The 17,920-nt window shown below is 41.0% G+C and overlaps 1 protein-coding gene across 2 annotated transcripts; it reads left to right on the top strand.

The window, feature by feature from the left end:
* The first annotated feature begins 465 nt into the window (after positions 1 to 465).
* Positions 466 to 16,411, top strand: cdca2 (cell division cycle associated 2). 2 transcript variants are annotated; one of them, XM_044026997.1, is made up of 16 exons: positions 466 to 659; positions 2,004 to 2,196; positions 2,564 to 2,700; positions 6,004 to 6,169; positions 6,497 to 6,624; positions 7,347 to 7,493; positions 7,730 to 7,732; positions 7,983 to 8,106; positions 8,938 to 9,266; positions 9,591 to 9,642; positions 9,740 to 9,814; positions 10,292 to 10,413; positions 10,620 to 10,682; positions 10,930 to 11,001; positions 13,165 to 13,339; positions 14,713 to 16,411. In XM_044026997.1, the coding sequence occupies exons 2-16, from the start codon at positions 2,004 to 2,006 to the stop codon at positions 15,624 to 15,626; spliced, it is 2,700 nt and encodes an 899-aa protein (XP_043882932.1). In that variant the 5' UTR covers positions 466 to 659; the 3' UTR covers positions 15,627 to 16,411. The 2 variants fall into 2 exon arrangements, with proteins under 2 accessions (XP_043882932.1, XP_043882933.1); XM_044026998.1 differs by lacking the exon at positions 7,730 to 7,732 and having other exon boundaries at positions 467 to 659.
* The last annotated feature ends 1,509 nt before the right edge of the window (positions 16,412 to 17,920 follow it).

The raw sequence follows: 17,920 nt of genomic DNA, 5'->3' as shown, positions 1-17,920 counted from the left end.
AAGAAAATAAAAGAAGAGCAGAATGAGAAGCCCTGACCCACACTGCAACAGTTAATAACAGGTTATTGTAAATCAATACATAATTATGTAAAAAAAAAAAAATCATGTGCAAATATAATAACAATTTTTCTGAAAATAAATGAGAAAATCTATCTCTATCTATCTCTCTCGATCCTCCGGCTTTGGGAAGTCACGTGGTTTCCTGTACGGTGTTTCTATTGGTCAATTCATATTAAACGGGTCCCGGCCACGGTACTCGCCCCCTTCAAGCCCTTGAATATACAAAAGTTAGTTCCTCAGGCGATACTATTTTCCGTTAAAAGTAGACATTTTTCCCATAAACAGCGTCCGTCTTTTTTTCATAATCTTCCACACTTGTAAACAAAAATACACAAATACGCAATAAGTGCTGAGAATATACAAATGTTTATCACTTGAGCAGCATTTTCTGCCGCGGCGGAGGGATCCATGAACCGCGGCTGCCGTCCGCGGCTCTGTGTGGCGTGGAGCGAAATTTGAACCTCTCCGTGCTGCAGTTGGGCTGTGTTTTTGTTGGTTTTTAGTTTTTATCAACATGTTTTAAGATGCGTGTGGCGTTTTTATGACATAATTTTATATTTTTTTTAGTAGCAGAACCACACAGTCAATAACTCGACGAGGTAAGTGTGTCGTACAGGCTGTCACTCCACTCTGTTTAGCACTTCTGTTGCTACTGTTTGCTAACGTCTCGTAGGAGGAGATCACCATGAAATAGCTGACAGTTCTCCAGCTTAGTCTGCTCTATCAACCTGTTCACTCGTTGTTTACTATAAGTATTGATTCATTTACTGTCCGTGAGTCATTCATTTAATAAAGGCTGTTATTGTACGGCGGGTGCAGTACTTTCTTTTGACTTAATCGTGTAGTTTTCTTGTGGCGTTCAGCTAGCTAACAAAGCTAAAATCAAAGGGTCATCACATGTTGTAACACCATGGACTGTGTTATTAAGTGTGTTTAATTCTACAGAGTGATGAGTCCACACGTCAGTTTGGTGTAAAGACTTGTAAGCAGGTGCCCGACAGGGCCTCTGTTGTCATCCATCTTAGATTAGACTGTATTGATCCCACATCAGGGAAATTGACTTGTTACAGCAGCAAAAGGTCAGGGTTTGACATGTAAAAAGGACAAAAGAGGAGTAGAATATGTAACAAAGTAATATAAAAACAAGAATATATACATATTATGGTAAATATTTACAGTATACTATTTTGATTATACATTAAAGAGTGCAGTGACAGTGGACTATTGAACAGATTTATACTAATACAGATAAATAGCTTTAATTTCACTTCCATTGTCTGAATCCCTTGGATTTTACAAGTGGTTGTTTGAGTTGCTGTTGTCTTTTTAGCATATCAAATGAGTCTGGTCATTCTCCTCAGGCCTCTGGCATCGACAATGCAATTCTCCTAGAGAGTTGGCTAGCTACTCACTGGATATTTTCCTAATGTTGTGGCCTATTCTCTTTTCACATTAGAAACAGTTGTGTGTAAAAATCCCAGTAAATGAGCAGTATCTGAAATACTCAACCATGTCACATTCAAAGTCATCACCTTTCTTTCTCATTCTCAGTTTGAACTTCAGCAGGTGGTGGTTCTCAAACTTTTTCATACCAAGCAAGTACCACCTGAGAAAATATTGAGCTCTTGAAGTAACACCAATATCGCCAACGCTTAAATACACTGGTGTAAATCGGCCGAGCAAATTTGATTATGGACTTTTCACAGGAGGCAGATTTATTCCCAATAAGTAAATTTGCCCTCTCATCATCCTCCCCTTCCTCACATATACTTCAGACGCTGGTATACATACCCTGGTATATGCAGTGGAGTATTTTCAGAGGAAGCTCGCCTACCACTGGTGGTACACATACCACAGTTTGAGAACCATGACCTCAATGATATTTGCATTAATGAAGAGATGAATAGGTCTCGCTGTTATTGAGTACATTATTGTCTCTGCAGATGTCTGCCGTAGAGATTAACACTGCTAGCACTGATGGAGATGAGAGGGAGAAAATGTTGTCTCCGTCAGAAGAGAGCACCCCTCCACTATTAAACGGCACTTCTGCCCACCTGAATTTCTGCACGCTCACACCTCGTCAGTTTGGGATCTCGGTGCAGAGTTTTACCCCTGCACCGCCATCGAACTGCAAAGGTGAGAGGTTTTCTTCATGTTTATAGCTGTACAACTATACTGTCGTGTTGAAATTGAAAGCTTTCAGGAAGGAATGTGAACACATCATTACCAGAACAATAACAGGTGTACTCCTCTGCATCACTAATTAGACGTTGATTGATAAGGGTTTTCCCATGGCCGATTTGTACAAATCAATTCAGCTGATATATGACTCCACTTTTGATTTGGCTGAAATGTCTTTTTTCTTCCATCTGATCATATATAACTTTTTTATAACAACAAATGGTGCTGTGGTCTCTCTCTGCTCTGCAGTCTGTGTCTGCACTGATATATTTCAAATATATAGTCTGTGGCTGAAGCTGCATTCTTCTTTCTCTTGCTTTAGACAAGTCTCGTCTAGCACAAATAAAGGCAAGGCGGCGGTCCAGTGTTGGTGTCCGAGGCTCCCCAGAGACAAACTCACTCATCCGCTTCATGGCACAGCAGAGGATGAAAACTCCAACAACCCAACACACTTCAGAGGTGAGGTGCTCAAGCAGTGGCTCAGTTTACAGCTGAGCAAATCGCGTCACACTGTATCAGAGCTCGATAGTTCTGTGTGAGGAATATTCAGACAGACAGACAGACAAAACTGATGTTGTGCCTGACTGTGCTGCATACGATTTTCTTTTTCTTTGTTGGTCATACATTATCACTGCCGCTAATACATAGACTGTAATCATGCATATATACATGTTGATATTTTTGCATTGTTTTGAACTTGCTTTCATTTAAAAAAAAAAAAGAAAAACACCCTTGAAAACAAAGCAGAGGACGTAGGAGTTCAATTCAAAGGCCTGATGCATTGTGGGTAGATATGAGTGGACACAAGTGTGATATTCCAGCTGGTATTGTCTAATAGGAGCCTGGTTGCAAGTGACGCATGTGAATATTGTGGTTTCAAAAAGAGTAATGGTGCCGGTCAAATCATGAATCTTGAGGCTTCACAACAGGATTATGTCAGTTCTTATTTACCATCTATGTCACAAACTGGACCTTCCCCCTAGACACCACCTGGATAATAATGCTTCCCGCTAGGGCTGAAACAATTACTCGATTAATCAATTATAATTCAGTTACTAAATAAATCGTCAACTATTTTGATAATTGATTAATCTGTTTGAGTGTTTTTAAGGAATTAAAACAAGTTTTCAAATGTCTCAGTTTCTTAAATGTGAATATCTTCTGGCTAGCTCCATATAACGATATATAAGAAATCATTCAAACGGAATCGTTTTTGGACAAAACAAGACATTTGAGGACATCGTCCTTTCCAGGTATAAAAAAACATTTCTGACATTTGATGGATCAAAAGAATTAATTAAATAATTAGTTGAGAAAATAATCGGTAGATTAATAAATGATTAAAATAATCGTTGGTTCCCGCATATCATCAAAACTTGACACAATGTAAGACATCGCATACAAAGATAAAGAGCTGTCCTAAAGTTTTTGTGGTTGTGACTGAGGGAAATGGGAATAGTACAAATCTGTGGGGAAAAAAAGTGTTTGACCACATTTAACAGAATGGTGTCATTTATTCTCATAATGTACTGACAAATGTAATAGTTATTTCACATATTGTTTCTGAGACTCTACAGAAAATGTTTGGAGAATGGCTGCTATCCTAATAGAAAGCCCCTGATTTAGGTGGCAATAAATGTACATATGATAGTGGCTTTATTTTATCTTTGGAGTACAATCACGAGCAAATGTTGTTTTGCATTAGCATGAAAAATATTTGAGACCATTTGCAGATCGCAATCATAGTTTAAGTATTATTTTTCTTACTTATACATGGCTGTTAAAGGAAATTTCTCCATAACCACGGCGGCGTATATGGATAGCTTTTCCTACCCGTTAATTGGCCTTTTTTGCAGCAGCAGACTTTTTGATGTATCGCAGTAAGAAAAGCACAAGTGTAAACAAAATCATTAATTATAGGAGCTCTTGAAAGAAGCCGAGCTATTGTTAATGTTGTGATGAAAACCTGGGCCTTCGTTTACCATAACGAGTTAAAATGTCTGCTGCAACATAAAAAACAATTTCCCTGTTATTAAATATAAAGTGTGGCTTGGAATGTAAAGTAAATACTGAACAAAGCCGTTTCCGATTCATTGGCTTTAAATAATATTGTAATTCTGTGATTGACTATAGTGTGGTTGTTTATTTATGGACACAGTTACAGTTGTATCGCAACTGTGAGTGTTCGGCTTCACTAAGCTCCAAAAAAAAACAATTATTGGCAAAACTGAATATCATTTGCAATGTAATGTAAAAAACAATCAGATGCAGCTTCTCAGTTTTGGTTTATTTATTTGTAAGGGACCATGTACATAAACATTAGACTCAGTCTGAGTAAAGATGCTCTGTACCATATGTTAATGCTAATTAACATATGGTACATTTCTTTCTTGCCCGACATAGTCACTGTGTCAGGCAAGAAGGAAATTAAAAAGTTTAAGAGAAAGAAGCACAAAAAGGTGCATATAAAGTGCTAATATGCTCATATACTCACATAAAGTGCATAACAGCATATAAAATGCACATATTCACACTTGCACTCAAGGCAGAGAAATATAGTTCAAAGAGGAGTCAATGCTGACAGGCTTGGTTTTGAAGATGTGGGTTTTTTTTTTCCTCGTCTTCATCATCATCACTATAAATGTTTAAAATAACAAATATGCTGCTCACAACATGATCATGATCAGTCCAGTATCAGTAATTATCATGATGATTCAGGATAGATTTTGCTCCTGACTGAAAGAAACCAATATTTCTTTTTTCTTTTTAAGGACTGAAAACAAGAAACTTTTTAAACACAGAAACATTGCACTCATCTGAGGTAAACATTTCAGATTGATGCACAAACATCATATTGATGTATATTTAGTCTTTTGTTATGTTGCTGCTGAGGAAAATAAAACCATAATATATTATTGAATTGTTGCCCAGACCTTGCCAATGAATGAACAACAAAACAAGTTATACATCTATTTTAATATCCATTTTTAGCATCTGTTATAGATATACTGCAAGCCTGTGTGTGTGTTTGTCCTCCAAGAAAACAAGCCAAGAAAAAGGTCACACAATTCAAAACCCTTGTTTTTTTCTGACATGGTGAATACGTTAATACACAAAACAAGTGTTAACAGCACATAGTACTTATTTAAGTGATGCCCTACTCAAATCCAGTGTTTCTCACAGCACACATTAATTCTGTCTATGACATGGTAGCCTTTATTCTGAATCACGATCAGTTGTGAATCTTGATGCTCTTGGCATATGTTGAATTTATGTTCAAATGGATTTAGTTGAAATTTACGAGACGTTTTTAATGCTTTAGATTTGAAGTACAAAAACATCTGTGGCTGGTTTTAGTTCACTCATACTGCAGATGTCATGTTTGTGACCAGTAAGAGAAAGGGGGGTGGGCACTCGCATGTTAGCGCCACTGGAAGGAAACTACTCACAATCTCAAATAGTTTGTGCTAAGGACACAATCAGACATTGATGATATACTGTAGCTGTGCTTGTATAGAACATTGTTGAGGACAGTGGGGGCGTGGGTCATGCTGCAGCGCTGGCTGAAGAATATTCTGTGGACTTTTTATTCTTTATTCCACCATGAAGAGCAGTGGTCATATCTGCAGGTACCTGTGTGTGGAAGAAGTGGAAGAACCATCTGTGTTCTTAACTCCCTCTTGTAATTTCAGAAGTGTGTGTGACCTGCTGAGCTGCATCACTGAGTGAATATGTTTGTTTTTGCTATTTCACCTATCTCAGCATGTCAGAAATAGCCCCTTCCTTCCACGCGTCCCTTCCACACTGAGGCAGAAGATGGCCTCCTTCCAGGGTCTGATGGATGTGGAGGAGAGTGAGGTCTGTGGTCTAATGCCAGAGCAGGACAACAACACGGGAGAATGCATCAAGACAAGAGATTGTCTGTCGGGTGAGGCTGCCTCATTGCCACAGGATTAATAGTTTCATGTCTCGAAAAAGCTCTGTGCCAGTAGGATTTCTTTTGTGATGTCTGGAGGCACTGTTCAAAAAACAGTGGATTAATAGCATGGTTTAAACCCAACTCTGACAGCCTCTGTCAACTCTCACTGGGCAGCCTCTTAAATGAGTCAGTTTTTAACTGTCGTTGCTCAAGTGAGACTAAATCTGCATTTCTTTGATCACATTTTTAATTTTTTGTAACTGAGGTGTCCCCAAGTGCCGTTTGTTTTTGTATGTTTATGTAACATGTGTGCAACATGTTTGTTATCTGTCGCAGATGGGAGCAGCAAGGAGAACCACCCACCAGTGAAGAGGAGGAGGTGCCTGGCCCCACTTGAAAGCGCTGTGGTGCAGATTAGAAAGGCCAGCGCTCCTGTCCTCCAGTTCAAGTTTAAAGAGCAGGAGGTACATTCACTCTGACCATGATGTAAATAATGTAACCGGAGGGCTTTACTTGTCTGTTCTTGGCTTCCACTAGGTCCAATGATTATTTTTAACTCTTCTTTGAATGGTAGATCGTAGTGCTAAACAGGACCTTTCACCACAAGCAAACCAAGATTTGATTAAAGTGCTGGTGTTTTAGGTTTGTGCATTTATTTTTGCATCTTCTTTTTCTTTGGTTTTTGAACTTAAAGTGCAGCACTTTGTAACTTCTGGTCGAGTCTGTTGTTATTATTCGGCCTCAGATTGGTCTCGGAGAACAGAAACAATGTAACAATATTTGCACGCTGGGTCCTTTGTGTGAAAACAGACTCAAGTAATTGTTTGTCCCATCAACCTGCTGAACGTTCGGGTTTGAGGAGCAGGAGAATTCGCTTCTGACACTTTTTGTTGGTTTGTGTTTTCAGTCATAATCCAACCAGTCATAATGCAGCCATCTTGTAATAATCTCTGTCTAGACATACAATGAATCATTTTCTGTGTTTATGTATTAATTTATGTATCACAGTTTTACACTTGTGCGCTTGTATTTTTCAATATCGGTGTAAATGTTCTCTGTCGTTTCAGTAAAACTGCAATCTTGTAAATGCATGACTTTCTTTACCCATGAGAGAAGTGTTCTTTGCTGTTGTGCTGCAGTGTTTCAAAATTGAAAACAGTGGGATTTTTCTTAATCATTTCCACAGGAGGCTGAAGTACCAGTGCCACAGGTTTTAACACCAAGACCGATGCCACCCAGTGAGACTGTGAAAGAGACCCAGGCTGTGCTGATTTCCCCACCTCTACATGTTGAATCTGAGCTCCAGCCATGTTCCCCTTCTAAGAACCAACAGGTTTGGACCTAATCCAGACACGCATACATACACGGATTTGAAAGAAGAAGGGAAAAAAACAACAGCACACAACTTAAAGCCATTGAACAGCTGTTGTGTAGTTGGTAGCACAAGTAGAGTTAAAAAGATTCCAGCAGAACCAGCATAAATTAAATTACTCAATGTGTGATCATGCAGGGAGAGATATTTTTTATGTTACTACATTTATATTGTAAATCATGGGGTCATGAATTGAGCAAGTCATGAATTCAAGAAAGATTGATTCTCCCAGCTCAATCTCAGCAGTGTATTTCCCAAAATGTCAATCTGTACATTTAAATATTGTCCATCCAGCTCACTTTCACAGCCAGTGTGATTTCACATTTTTTCCACAAAATTGGTTCTAGTGTGAGATTTATTTCATGCACTCTTACGAAACAGCCCCTTTTGTGAATTTCCCGAAATTACAGGCCCACAGAATGAAACTTCTCATGCATTCTCTTTCAACAGGACGGTGTCTTTGAACTGCAAAGCCTCAACCGACCACCAGCTGATGATCCTGCTTCACCACCTCACCCAGTCTCTCCCTTCCACATCACCTCCCTCCCTTCTGTGCTTGAGATGAAGCCCACAGGTACATGTACACTACTTTCTGTGGCCATGCAAGGATACTTGTGCTGTTCCCTCAGCTTAGCCTGGGGTTTGAGGCAAAGCTGTGTATCCAATCCTAGTTCTGTCCTCGTTGAGCTCTAGCTTTGAGCTGCAGTATGTGTTATTGGGGTCACTTTCACAAGAACTGTATTTGATGAAGCAATTTCACTTGTCCTGATATTGATGCGGACCACACTGTGATGTAGTGGTTAGCACTCTCGCCTTGCAGCGAGAAGACCCGGGTTCGAGCCCCGGTTGGAACAAGGGCCTTTCTGCATGGAGTTTGCATGTTCTCCCCGTGTGTGCGTGGGTTCTCTCCGGGTTCTCCGGCTTCCTCCCACAGTCCAAAAACATGCAATGTGGGGATTAGGTAAATTGGACATTCTAAATTGACAATAGGAGTGAGTGTGAGAGTGAATGGTTGTTTGTCTCTATCTGTGTGTGGCCCTGCGATGTCCAGGGTGTACCCCGCCTATCGCCTGATGTAGCTGAGATTAGCACAGCACCCCCGCGACACTCTGGTGGAGGATAAAGCGGTTAGATGATGACTGATATTGATGCCCAACGACGTGACTATTTTAGCTGTGCTAAATCTTTATATTAATAGTGACAATATCTTTAATCTGAAAACAATACTATCACTGGATCGGGTAAAAATGTAGAATCCAACACAATCCAAAAATCCTATATATCTGTATATGTTTCACTATGCACAGACTGTAAAAATGTTTTTGGGAGAACAATATTTGTTACATAGTTGGAGAATGATGTTTTTGAACAAGGACAGCAAATGTAAGTTTTATTCTCTGTGCAGGAAAGGATGACTCCACTGGCTTGTCTGCTGTAAAGAGGAAAAAGAAGGTGCACTTTGGAGGTCCGCTCTCCCCTGAGTTATTCGATAAGAACTTGCCCCCCAGCACCCCATTACAGAAGGGTTCCACTCCTGCCCGAGCACCCACCCCAGGTGGGGGCTTACTGCTGCGCTCACTGCTGAAGACACCGCAGAGAAGTGTAGCCCAGACGCCGCAAGCTCAGCCAGACTACAGCGACCACGCCGAGTTTGGTGCCTCTCCTACGCTAGCACTTCCTCGCAACTTCAGAACGCGGCCTGTGGGCGAAGAGAGTGAGGAAGCGGGAGAAAAGGTAGACGGCATAATCGTGCATGTCAGAAATTAAACCGTTTACACTGAGACGAGGATATTCAGCTATTCTGATAATCAATGAATTCTAAATATGTGTATTTTTTTTGTGCATTTTCTTGACAAATCAACTAATTACTTAATTGAGAAAATAATCAACAGATGAATTGTTAGTTAATATAGTTGTTAATTGCAGGCCTACTTGAAATGCATCGACACAAGCCCTAGCCCTTTCTTTACTTTCATGTCATAACTGTTTATAACTTGGTCAATCACACCTTAAATTCATCAGTGAGTGATGTTGTTTTGTCTCACGCTGTGGTTGTAGATCGTTTTCCCTTCATTGGAGGAGATTGACTCTGCACAGTCAAATGATTCAGGTACATTATCGCTCTGAGTTACACTGCGTTATTGCCAATAGAATATATCAAAACTGCTTTGTTATCTAACAGCTCTTCCCATATGTTGAAATTGCAGAATATACGTGGGACTCCCAGCCATTAAACCTAAACGCTGCTTTCAATGAGGAGTCTCCTTCTCACATAGTGACAGGTGAGCTGCCAACATACTCCACTTTTCATTTCTTATTGTCTTCATTCCCCTTGTCTCTGTCTGCTCCGTTTCCCCTGACAAAATCCAGCAGTGTCAAGCTACAGTACTCACTAGAAACAATGAAATTTTACTGTGTGCAGTAACTCAGGTTTCTCTTAAACGGGTCAGCTTGAGGAATAAAATAGCCAGTCTGTAAATGTGGACTGTTGACAGAATGTTGCTGGTAAATATGGTAAACTAAGTCAAAGACAGTACAGTACATTTTCGTTTGATTCATCAACAACACCCATGTTATGAATAATGTTTTCTTCAGCTCAAGTCAAAGTCTTTCATTATTTCACTTGTAACACTGAAGGTTGTACATTTTCGTTTGATTCATCAACAACACCCATGTTATGAATAATGTTTTCTTCAGCTCAAGTCAAAGTCTTTCATTATTTCACTTGTAACACTGAAGGTTGTTTTTTTCCCCCTCAGAGTCAGAGAGTGAACCCATCACAGCATCCCAGGTGGATGTCCTCGGTGAGCCTGCATCTTTACCAGAGAAGGAGAAACAGCCTGAAGCAACTGCAGTCAGATCTCACACCCGAAGGAAGAAGGTCTGCCACCTTCTTCTTCTTCTTCTTTTTTCTTTTTTTAGATCTACCCTCTTGGATAGGTCTTTATGGGCAGAGCAACTCTGTGCTTTACATTTATATGGATACTGTCTGTTGATAATGTTCAAGCCATTATCACTATGTGATACAGAACTGCCAGAGTGTGACATTTCATTTTATTTAACAAAGACTTCTGTGTGTCTTGGCAGTCAGAACCGGGGTGTGAATCTACCAGCGAGGCTCCAGCTGACTCCAGCAGTCGAAAGAGAAAGGTCTGCTTTTATCACACACCGCTCTCCACTTGATCACCAGAAATCTCAATTTACCAGACAAGATTGTCTTTCTTAATAATTTAGGGGTCAAAACATGCTCCTGTCTAATCTACTGTTTAATTCCATTGGATCTGAATTTAATGAGATCCGTGTCTGTGTCTGTGTGTGTGAGAGAGAGAGAGCGCGATGCAGCAACTCTCGACTCTATTATATATTATATCCTCATGCCCACTCTGTGCTCCCTCAGCGCACACAGGAGAGTGAACCTGTGAAGAGGTCGACACGCTCTGCTGCCAAGATGGCCTCTGGGAAGATGAAGGTGAGCTGGCAGGGACTATTCCTTTGATTTCTCTTCACACCACTGCACTGAGGGATCTGCACACATCTCTGTGGGAGGCAGTCACCGAGACACAATGCGTGACCACAACTTACTTCACTTACTTGAGTTAAGGGAACACTGCGGATGTGTGTTTAGATGTTCCTGCTATACTACCACAGATTTATCATGCTCACCACATGCTCAGAAATCATTGGGATTCCATTATGAAGTCTTTTCAGTAATTGAAGTTGTGCCACCATTTGAGTAAGTGGCTCTGCTGACTCGGCACTTCAACAAAGCAGTTTATCAGAGCAAAGAAGGGAAGTGGAATTCTTTTTTTTTTTATAACAATGTTGTCATGTTAAAGGTGATATATAAAAAAATACATTATATTAAGACGTAAAGTTGCAATAATGTGTCATTAGAGAATATGGAAACATGTTCAATTGAAATACTGGCCTCATTCATTACAATGGAGCAGCTATTTATTCACAAAATACATTATTCACTTGCAAGCCACAAACTGTGTGTTGTGCCACCCAGAGAGCAGCGAGCTTCTTAATACTGATTGATTATGAATTGAGAAAGCCTCACTAGCTCTCTCAAAAATGTCTCGACCAGACGAGGGGAAATAATGAGAGATACATTAGAATATGGTTGAAAGATGGCAGAGAGGAAGTAGATGATAGGGAAGTGAAACAGGGAGTTTGCTAACACTTTCTGTCTCGAACCTCTGGTATGTCATTTATACTTAACTTATTTATTTAAGTAAATATGAATACATATATAATTGTTTTTAATGTATATATATAATATATATACACACACAGGAAAGGAAGTGTGACTTCACCAATAGATGGCTAAATCCTCCACATTGCACCTTTTTAATGAGGCAGTGTGACAGTCGAGGTGTTTCATCAATGAATATGCGTGAAAGCACCTTTGACATTAAAAAGAACAAAAGCAAAAAGTTCTACTTTGAAATATTCCTTAATTTGAGATAATGTGGGTTGTAAAGAAATAAATTTTTTCCATTTAACATGTGGGAATATGATCATATAGAAAATGTATGACCCTAATCAGGTTAATTTTAATGAAGGTCAGATAAGTAAAGATTGACTTTTGCTCCTGAGTGAAAGTTAAAGAAAGAGAAAGTTAATTGTGCTTTTAAACGAAACGGTTCACAAAAAAAACAAACACAGACATCAAATAAATTGTGTTGTCTCGTCATATGTTTTCATAATGCAGAAACATTACATCGATATGTATATATTGAGCATTAATTATTATGTAATGATTGCCAGTGGTACACTTTCATGCTCCCTTTTTCATTGTTGTCCCTGAGCTCAAACATTTATATCAACCCTGTGCCTCCATGTCTCAAACTATGCAGCGTTGGGTCTTTGGTTTTAAGGAATCTGAGCCTTGAAAGAGGGCAGGTCCTTGAAATACATGTGCATGAGGTGTGGGGAGACGAATCAGCCACACACACACTACACTTGTGTATTATTCTTCTATAAAAACTGTGATAGTTTTTTTTCTTTGTGGCATTTTCTTCCGTCCATTCTGACAAGATTAATATGTGGTAGTGTGCAGTTGACAGTGCATTCCCAATGCATCAGCCCAGTCATTTGAAAGCAATCTGCGGCGTGGATAGCTGGAGCTATCTTGACAGTGTCTCACATCACAAGATTCAATTTACCGAGCCTGTGGTGTCTGTCTCCTCAAAACAACTTTGTAGGGTTTTTTTGTTGTTTTTTTATGATATTTAGTCGGAGCAAAGTTGATGGCAGCCGGTATTGATTAGTTAAAAGAGACTCGTATGTCACAACATCACTCGGTATTGGTATCAGTCCAACACTGGCTAAAGTCAGTCAGTAAAGCAAATACTTTAAATCCACTTCTGTCCCTAAACCCAAAATATTATGTAGATGTTTCACTAAGGACAGATTGTAAAAATCGAACTCAAATAAAGCACCTGCATCGTAATCGAGCCATGTTGTGGGCTGTTTACGTCGTCTTTATAGGTTCAGAATATATTTCTTACATAGTTGGAGACTGTTTTTGAAATGGCTGTAATGCATGACCACAAATTAGTAGTTTGAACGGTTGAAAGAAACATTTTTAGTAGAAAGAGGTGACTGATGCAGATTGTTTCCACAGAAAACCACCACAGCGACACGTCAGTGGAAAAAGGACGTGGATCGCTCCCTGTATGGCTCTCGGGAATTCGCCTCTAAGAACCCCTCCCTGAGTCCCATCACCGAGCTGCTGTCTCTCTTCAGTCAGTCCCCAGCTACACAGCCAACTCCCTCCATCAGCTGCACGGAACATACAGGTAATAGCAAATCTACGTAGACCGTAGGTGATGATTCTGACTTCTTAAGACAGTGTAAATTAATTACCAAGTTGTCCAGCAGAGGGTGCTGCGAGCACACTCTATAGATGAAGTTTTACGCTTATGGATGGCAAAGTAACGAACAAATCTGCAGATTCAGCTATTAGCTTAGTTGTTAGCTCCACCGCTAGCTCGCGGTCACACAAGATTATTGCCGTAAAGTCTAGTATAGAGGACACAGGAAATGGCACAGTTCAAGATCAACAGGAATCGATAAATTGGTGTGAGGGAATGAATGTGTTTGGTTTTTTGGGGGGGCCTAACATTTGTGAATGTCTTTCTCTGTTTGGCAATAAAGATCATACACTCAAAACAAAACAACCACACATAAAAGAGTAAGTCGTACAGCAATGCATAGATTGCCGCATATGGACCCGTATATGTGCGAGTGATTAACATCTGCTGGGCCGCTGCAGCGGAACAATGAGCAAACTTTCACACAGGCAGTAGCAGAGGATGTTAACGTTGGCAGACTGGAAACACAAAGGAAGCGGGCAAAGCAGCTCCAGCAGAGAGCTTTGACAGAGAAAAGAAAGAACGACAGGCACTGATCAAGAGGGTCACTCCAGATGTGACACGAACACGCCGTCATTCACGGAGAAGTACGAGTGTCAAGGCAGCCCGGTCCTGAATTAAAAGAGATTGTGATAGAGGTGAACATGGTCAACTTCATTAAAACAAGGCCCCTGACGGTTGTGTTATACAGCGAGGTAAAGTGACTCTCCAGAGGAAAAGTGTTGTTGCAGAGAGTCAGATCTCCCCCCGTGTGTCTCACATGGCAGCTTTTTTCTTTTTTTTTTTCTTTATGCATCTCTCGCCTGTTTTTTTATGCGAGGCACGTGTTTTACTGCAAAATTGACAGAGAAAATGTACTTTCACAATAGTTTCAACAATTATAAAGGAAAGCACTCTACCAGTTCAGTTCCTTGAATTCAAACTACTTCTTCAGCAGGGCTTAATTGCCAAATGTCTGCTGGACCGACAAATCTACAGCTTCAAACCGAAGAGTCCGAGTGATTAGTTCAATACAAAGGAGTATTTTGATGGCAGTTTTCAAACCCTTTGTAAGACATAGCAGCAGAGGACACGCTCCCTGTGTGAACAATAAAGGTGCAGGAGATGCAGTAAATCAGCGACTCTGGTGCACACACTGTTCATCCAGTGTGGCAACAGCCTTTTAGATTTTTCAAAAGCAATAGTGAGTTGTGGAGGGAGGTCAAACAACACTACCTTTCTCTTCCCTGTTATTTATTTTATTTTTCATATACATTTTTTTTTATGGTTGTAAGAATTTCTCCTGTTTTTTCCAACAGCACCAAATGCAGAGACTCACTTGAGCCCTGAGAATATCAACAATACTGAAGTCACTGGTGACCTCGCTGAGACACATGCCTTAGAAAATGCTTCAGAAGACTCGGCCCCATCTCCAGACTCCAATAAAAGGTGCAGCACAGGGAAAGGCCGGAAGCTGTCAGGGCCAAGGTCCAGAGGGAGGGGAAGGAAGAATAGGAAGGTCGGTGTTTCTGACTGTGACTGGCTCAGTGAGGAGCCTGGGGAGCAGACTGGAGGAACCACACCAGAGCTCTGTGAAGACCAAACCTCGACAAACCCACTGTGCCACACTGCACTCGAGCAGGCAGCGGTTGATATTGAACTTAATGACGAGACTCGTGCAGATGCTCGCAGCACACACTCCGATGGGAAATTAGAAAGTCCTGCCAGTCCTGACTCCTTCCCAATTTCAGGTGAAGAACTCAACTCCTCGAGTCAGCAACACGCAGCCGAGCATTTTGGGAGAAACTCTGCCAACGGCCAAGTCGTACAGGAATGGGATGAACAAGTCAAGGACCAGCCGAGCCATGAAGTGGAGGAGAAGCGACAAGGAGACCGCACAGCAAAGCAGCACGACGGCAACAGCAGGTCAGGCTCCTGCAGTCAGGAGGAGGAGCGAGTGTTTGATGAGGACCTGGCTCCCTGGCAAGCTGACTTTAACTTTGAAGACGTGTTTAAACCTGTTGCCACTAGAGGACAGCGGTCCGTGCGCCGCAGCCTTAGGAACCAGAGCAGCATCGTCTCCAGCAGCGGTGGCGCGGGTCTCGCTTGGCTTCCTCGAACGTCCCCCGAGTCCAGTAAAGGGGCTCGTAGGAGAACCCGGGGCCGCCGGCTCAGTGCAGCTCAACCTGTCCAACCGTCAGCCTCTGACGAGACCCACGACGACGCTTCATGAGACTTTACACTGAGGACACGGTACTCTGTGTATATGAATGAATTAAGATTAGCAGGATTACATGATAACCTTCAACGCTCTGTCACGTAAAGCCTCCCCATTTTCTTAAGATTAAATTTTACCCTTTTTTCTCCAAAGATTGGGCTGATGGTTGATTTTTTTCTCTCTCCCTCTTTCTCTCCCTGTGCTTGAATTATTAGAGCTGACCAGTAAATTGTTGCCAAATTACCTCCAGTAACCAAGCCAGTCAATAACACTGAGAGCACAGCAGTGATGTCTGCTGACCACCACCTAATCAATAACCAAGCGCTCCTCAGCTGGTAATCAGAGTGCATCTTCCCTCTCCATCTGCAAAGTGACTGGATCAAGCAGGTCCAAGTCAATATCTCTTCTTTGTGGATGGATGAAGGTGGCCCTTTTTTTTCCCGGGGGTCGACGGATTCATGTATAGAATAAAGTGAAAAGCAGCGGAGAGAGATCAAAATATAGGCTCTCACAATTCTGTTTAATTCTCTTGGACTGTTTTTTAAGTGCTCAGTGTTTTCAGCAATGAAGATGTTCCCATTTGACTGCATTATCTGAGCTTTTAGACAGTTGGTTTGTGACTGTGACAGCCTGTCAAACTAATATTTTCTTGTATAATGCAGCAGAGTAAGTATGAGTTGGCATTTAATGTGCAAATGTTGGCTGATGAGATGCTTTCTCCACCAAACTGTTTTCCCTTTAAACATGTGATTAAGGCTGGGCAGTGAATTCACACAATAAAACCCAACAATCTTCACTAATGTGATGTTCCATCTGTGTGGTCACTTCAGTCCTTTCACCTTCGCCACCGTAATTACATAATCCACTATTGTGATGGACGTTTTAACCACTGCCTAAATGTCCGGGAACTAAATTGACCTCTAACCTCAGATTTCACCAGTTACTGATTCAAATCAGCTCCATCCGTCTGTCAGAGGAGCAGAGCGAGCAGCAACAAATTGACTTTCTGATTCACTTCACATTGGGAAATTGGCTTCCAGGATTATGCACCAACATAATCTATCCATCACAGAGTAATTGACTCCTCCCATTTGAATCAAGCCTGAGTCACTTGTCTGAAGGACACTCGTGGATTTTCTGGCTCCTGGTGTTTGCCAGGGTCTCCACTTTCATGCAAGATGGATGGACGGGGGGGCGGCAAAGCAAGTCGCAGAGAGGCAGTGGGGCCATGGTGCCATCTGGTGGTAGCTTCGGACACCTGCACGCAGCCAGTCGTCATCTACTTGTAAGTACATGAAACGTGTTTCCAGAGATGCAACAGGAAATCAGATTAGATCAAACTTCAAAGAGTTGAACAACTTTATAATTGAACTATTTTCTTGCCACAGATTGTGAAGTATTTTAAATTCAGGAGCTGTTTTTTTATCCACTCACCTGTCACTGAGCTCCATCTGTTTCCCCCATGATTGTGTATTAACCACTCTGGACGCCTTTCACTTTACACTTCACATGTGTTTTCATACAGATTGGCTCTCCCCAAAGTGCTGTAATCTTCTGCAGCGGTAAAACCTCTGCCTTGCCTTTGTCTGTAAAAGGCACCTAAATACTTCAAACTAACCTTTTCCAATGATATTTTTTGTGGTTTTATATCCAGACTAAGGGGGATTATTTGCAGAAATGCCCATAAATACATATAGTTTAGAGATTAATTGCTTTAAAATAGGCTACCATATTGTACTGACAGCAGCCTGAATGCTTATTATGTAAACAAAGAGCAATATCTTCTCTGGTGTGAGGTTCAATGACGTTCTGGGGAAATGAAGGGGTGAGTGAAGGTGGTGTCTCGCCACTAGATGTCACTAATTCTTACTCAGTGGACCTTTTAGAGTGAAGACTTCCTGCCTGTGGGACACAGACGACAGCCTTTCTAAACAGATGTAGATTAATTTGTGTTGACGACTTTTACTCTTTTGTTTTTGTTTATTTCTTTTTAACTTTCTACAAAAACTATTGGACTAATTTCTTCTGTGTTTTTATTGAATGGAGTTTTTCGGTCCTACCTCCAGAGGGAAAAAGAAACATTACAAAAACAAATTCCCATCTTTTCTTTATCTGTTAACTTATTTCGTTGAGTTTCTCCTGTACAGTTGTTCCATATATTCACGTCCTTTTGTGATTCTTAACTGGGAGGATCTGAAGTGTGCAGGCAGTGCTGCACCTCCATACAAGTGGGTGTGTTTTTTTCTGTGTGTGTGTGTGTGTGGGGTGTGAAGCAGAGTCCCCTGTCCCTGGCAGACGGGCATACTGAA

Source organism: Solea senegalensis, linkage group LG5, assembly GCF_019176455.1.
Source record: "Solea senegalensis isolate Sse05_10M linkage group LG5, IFAPA_SoseM_1, whole genome shotgun sequence".
Classification (NCBI taxonomy): Eukaryota; Metazoa; Chordata; class Actinopteri; order Pleuronectiformes; family Soleidae; genus Solea; species Solea senegalensis.
This window is presented reverse-complemented; position numbering and strand designations above follow the sequence as displayed.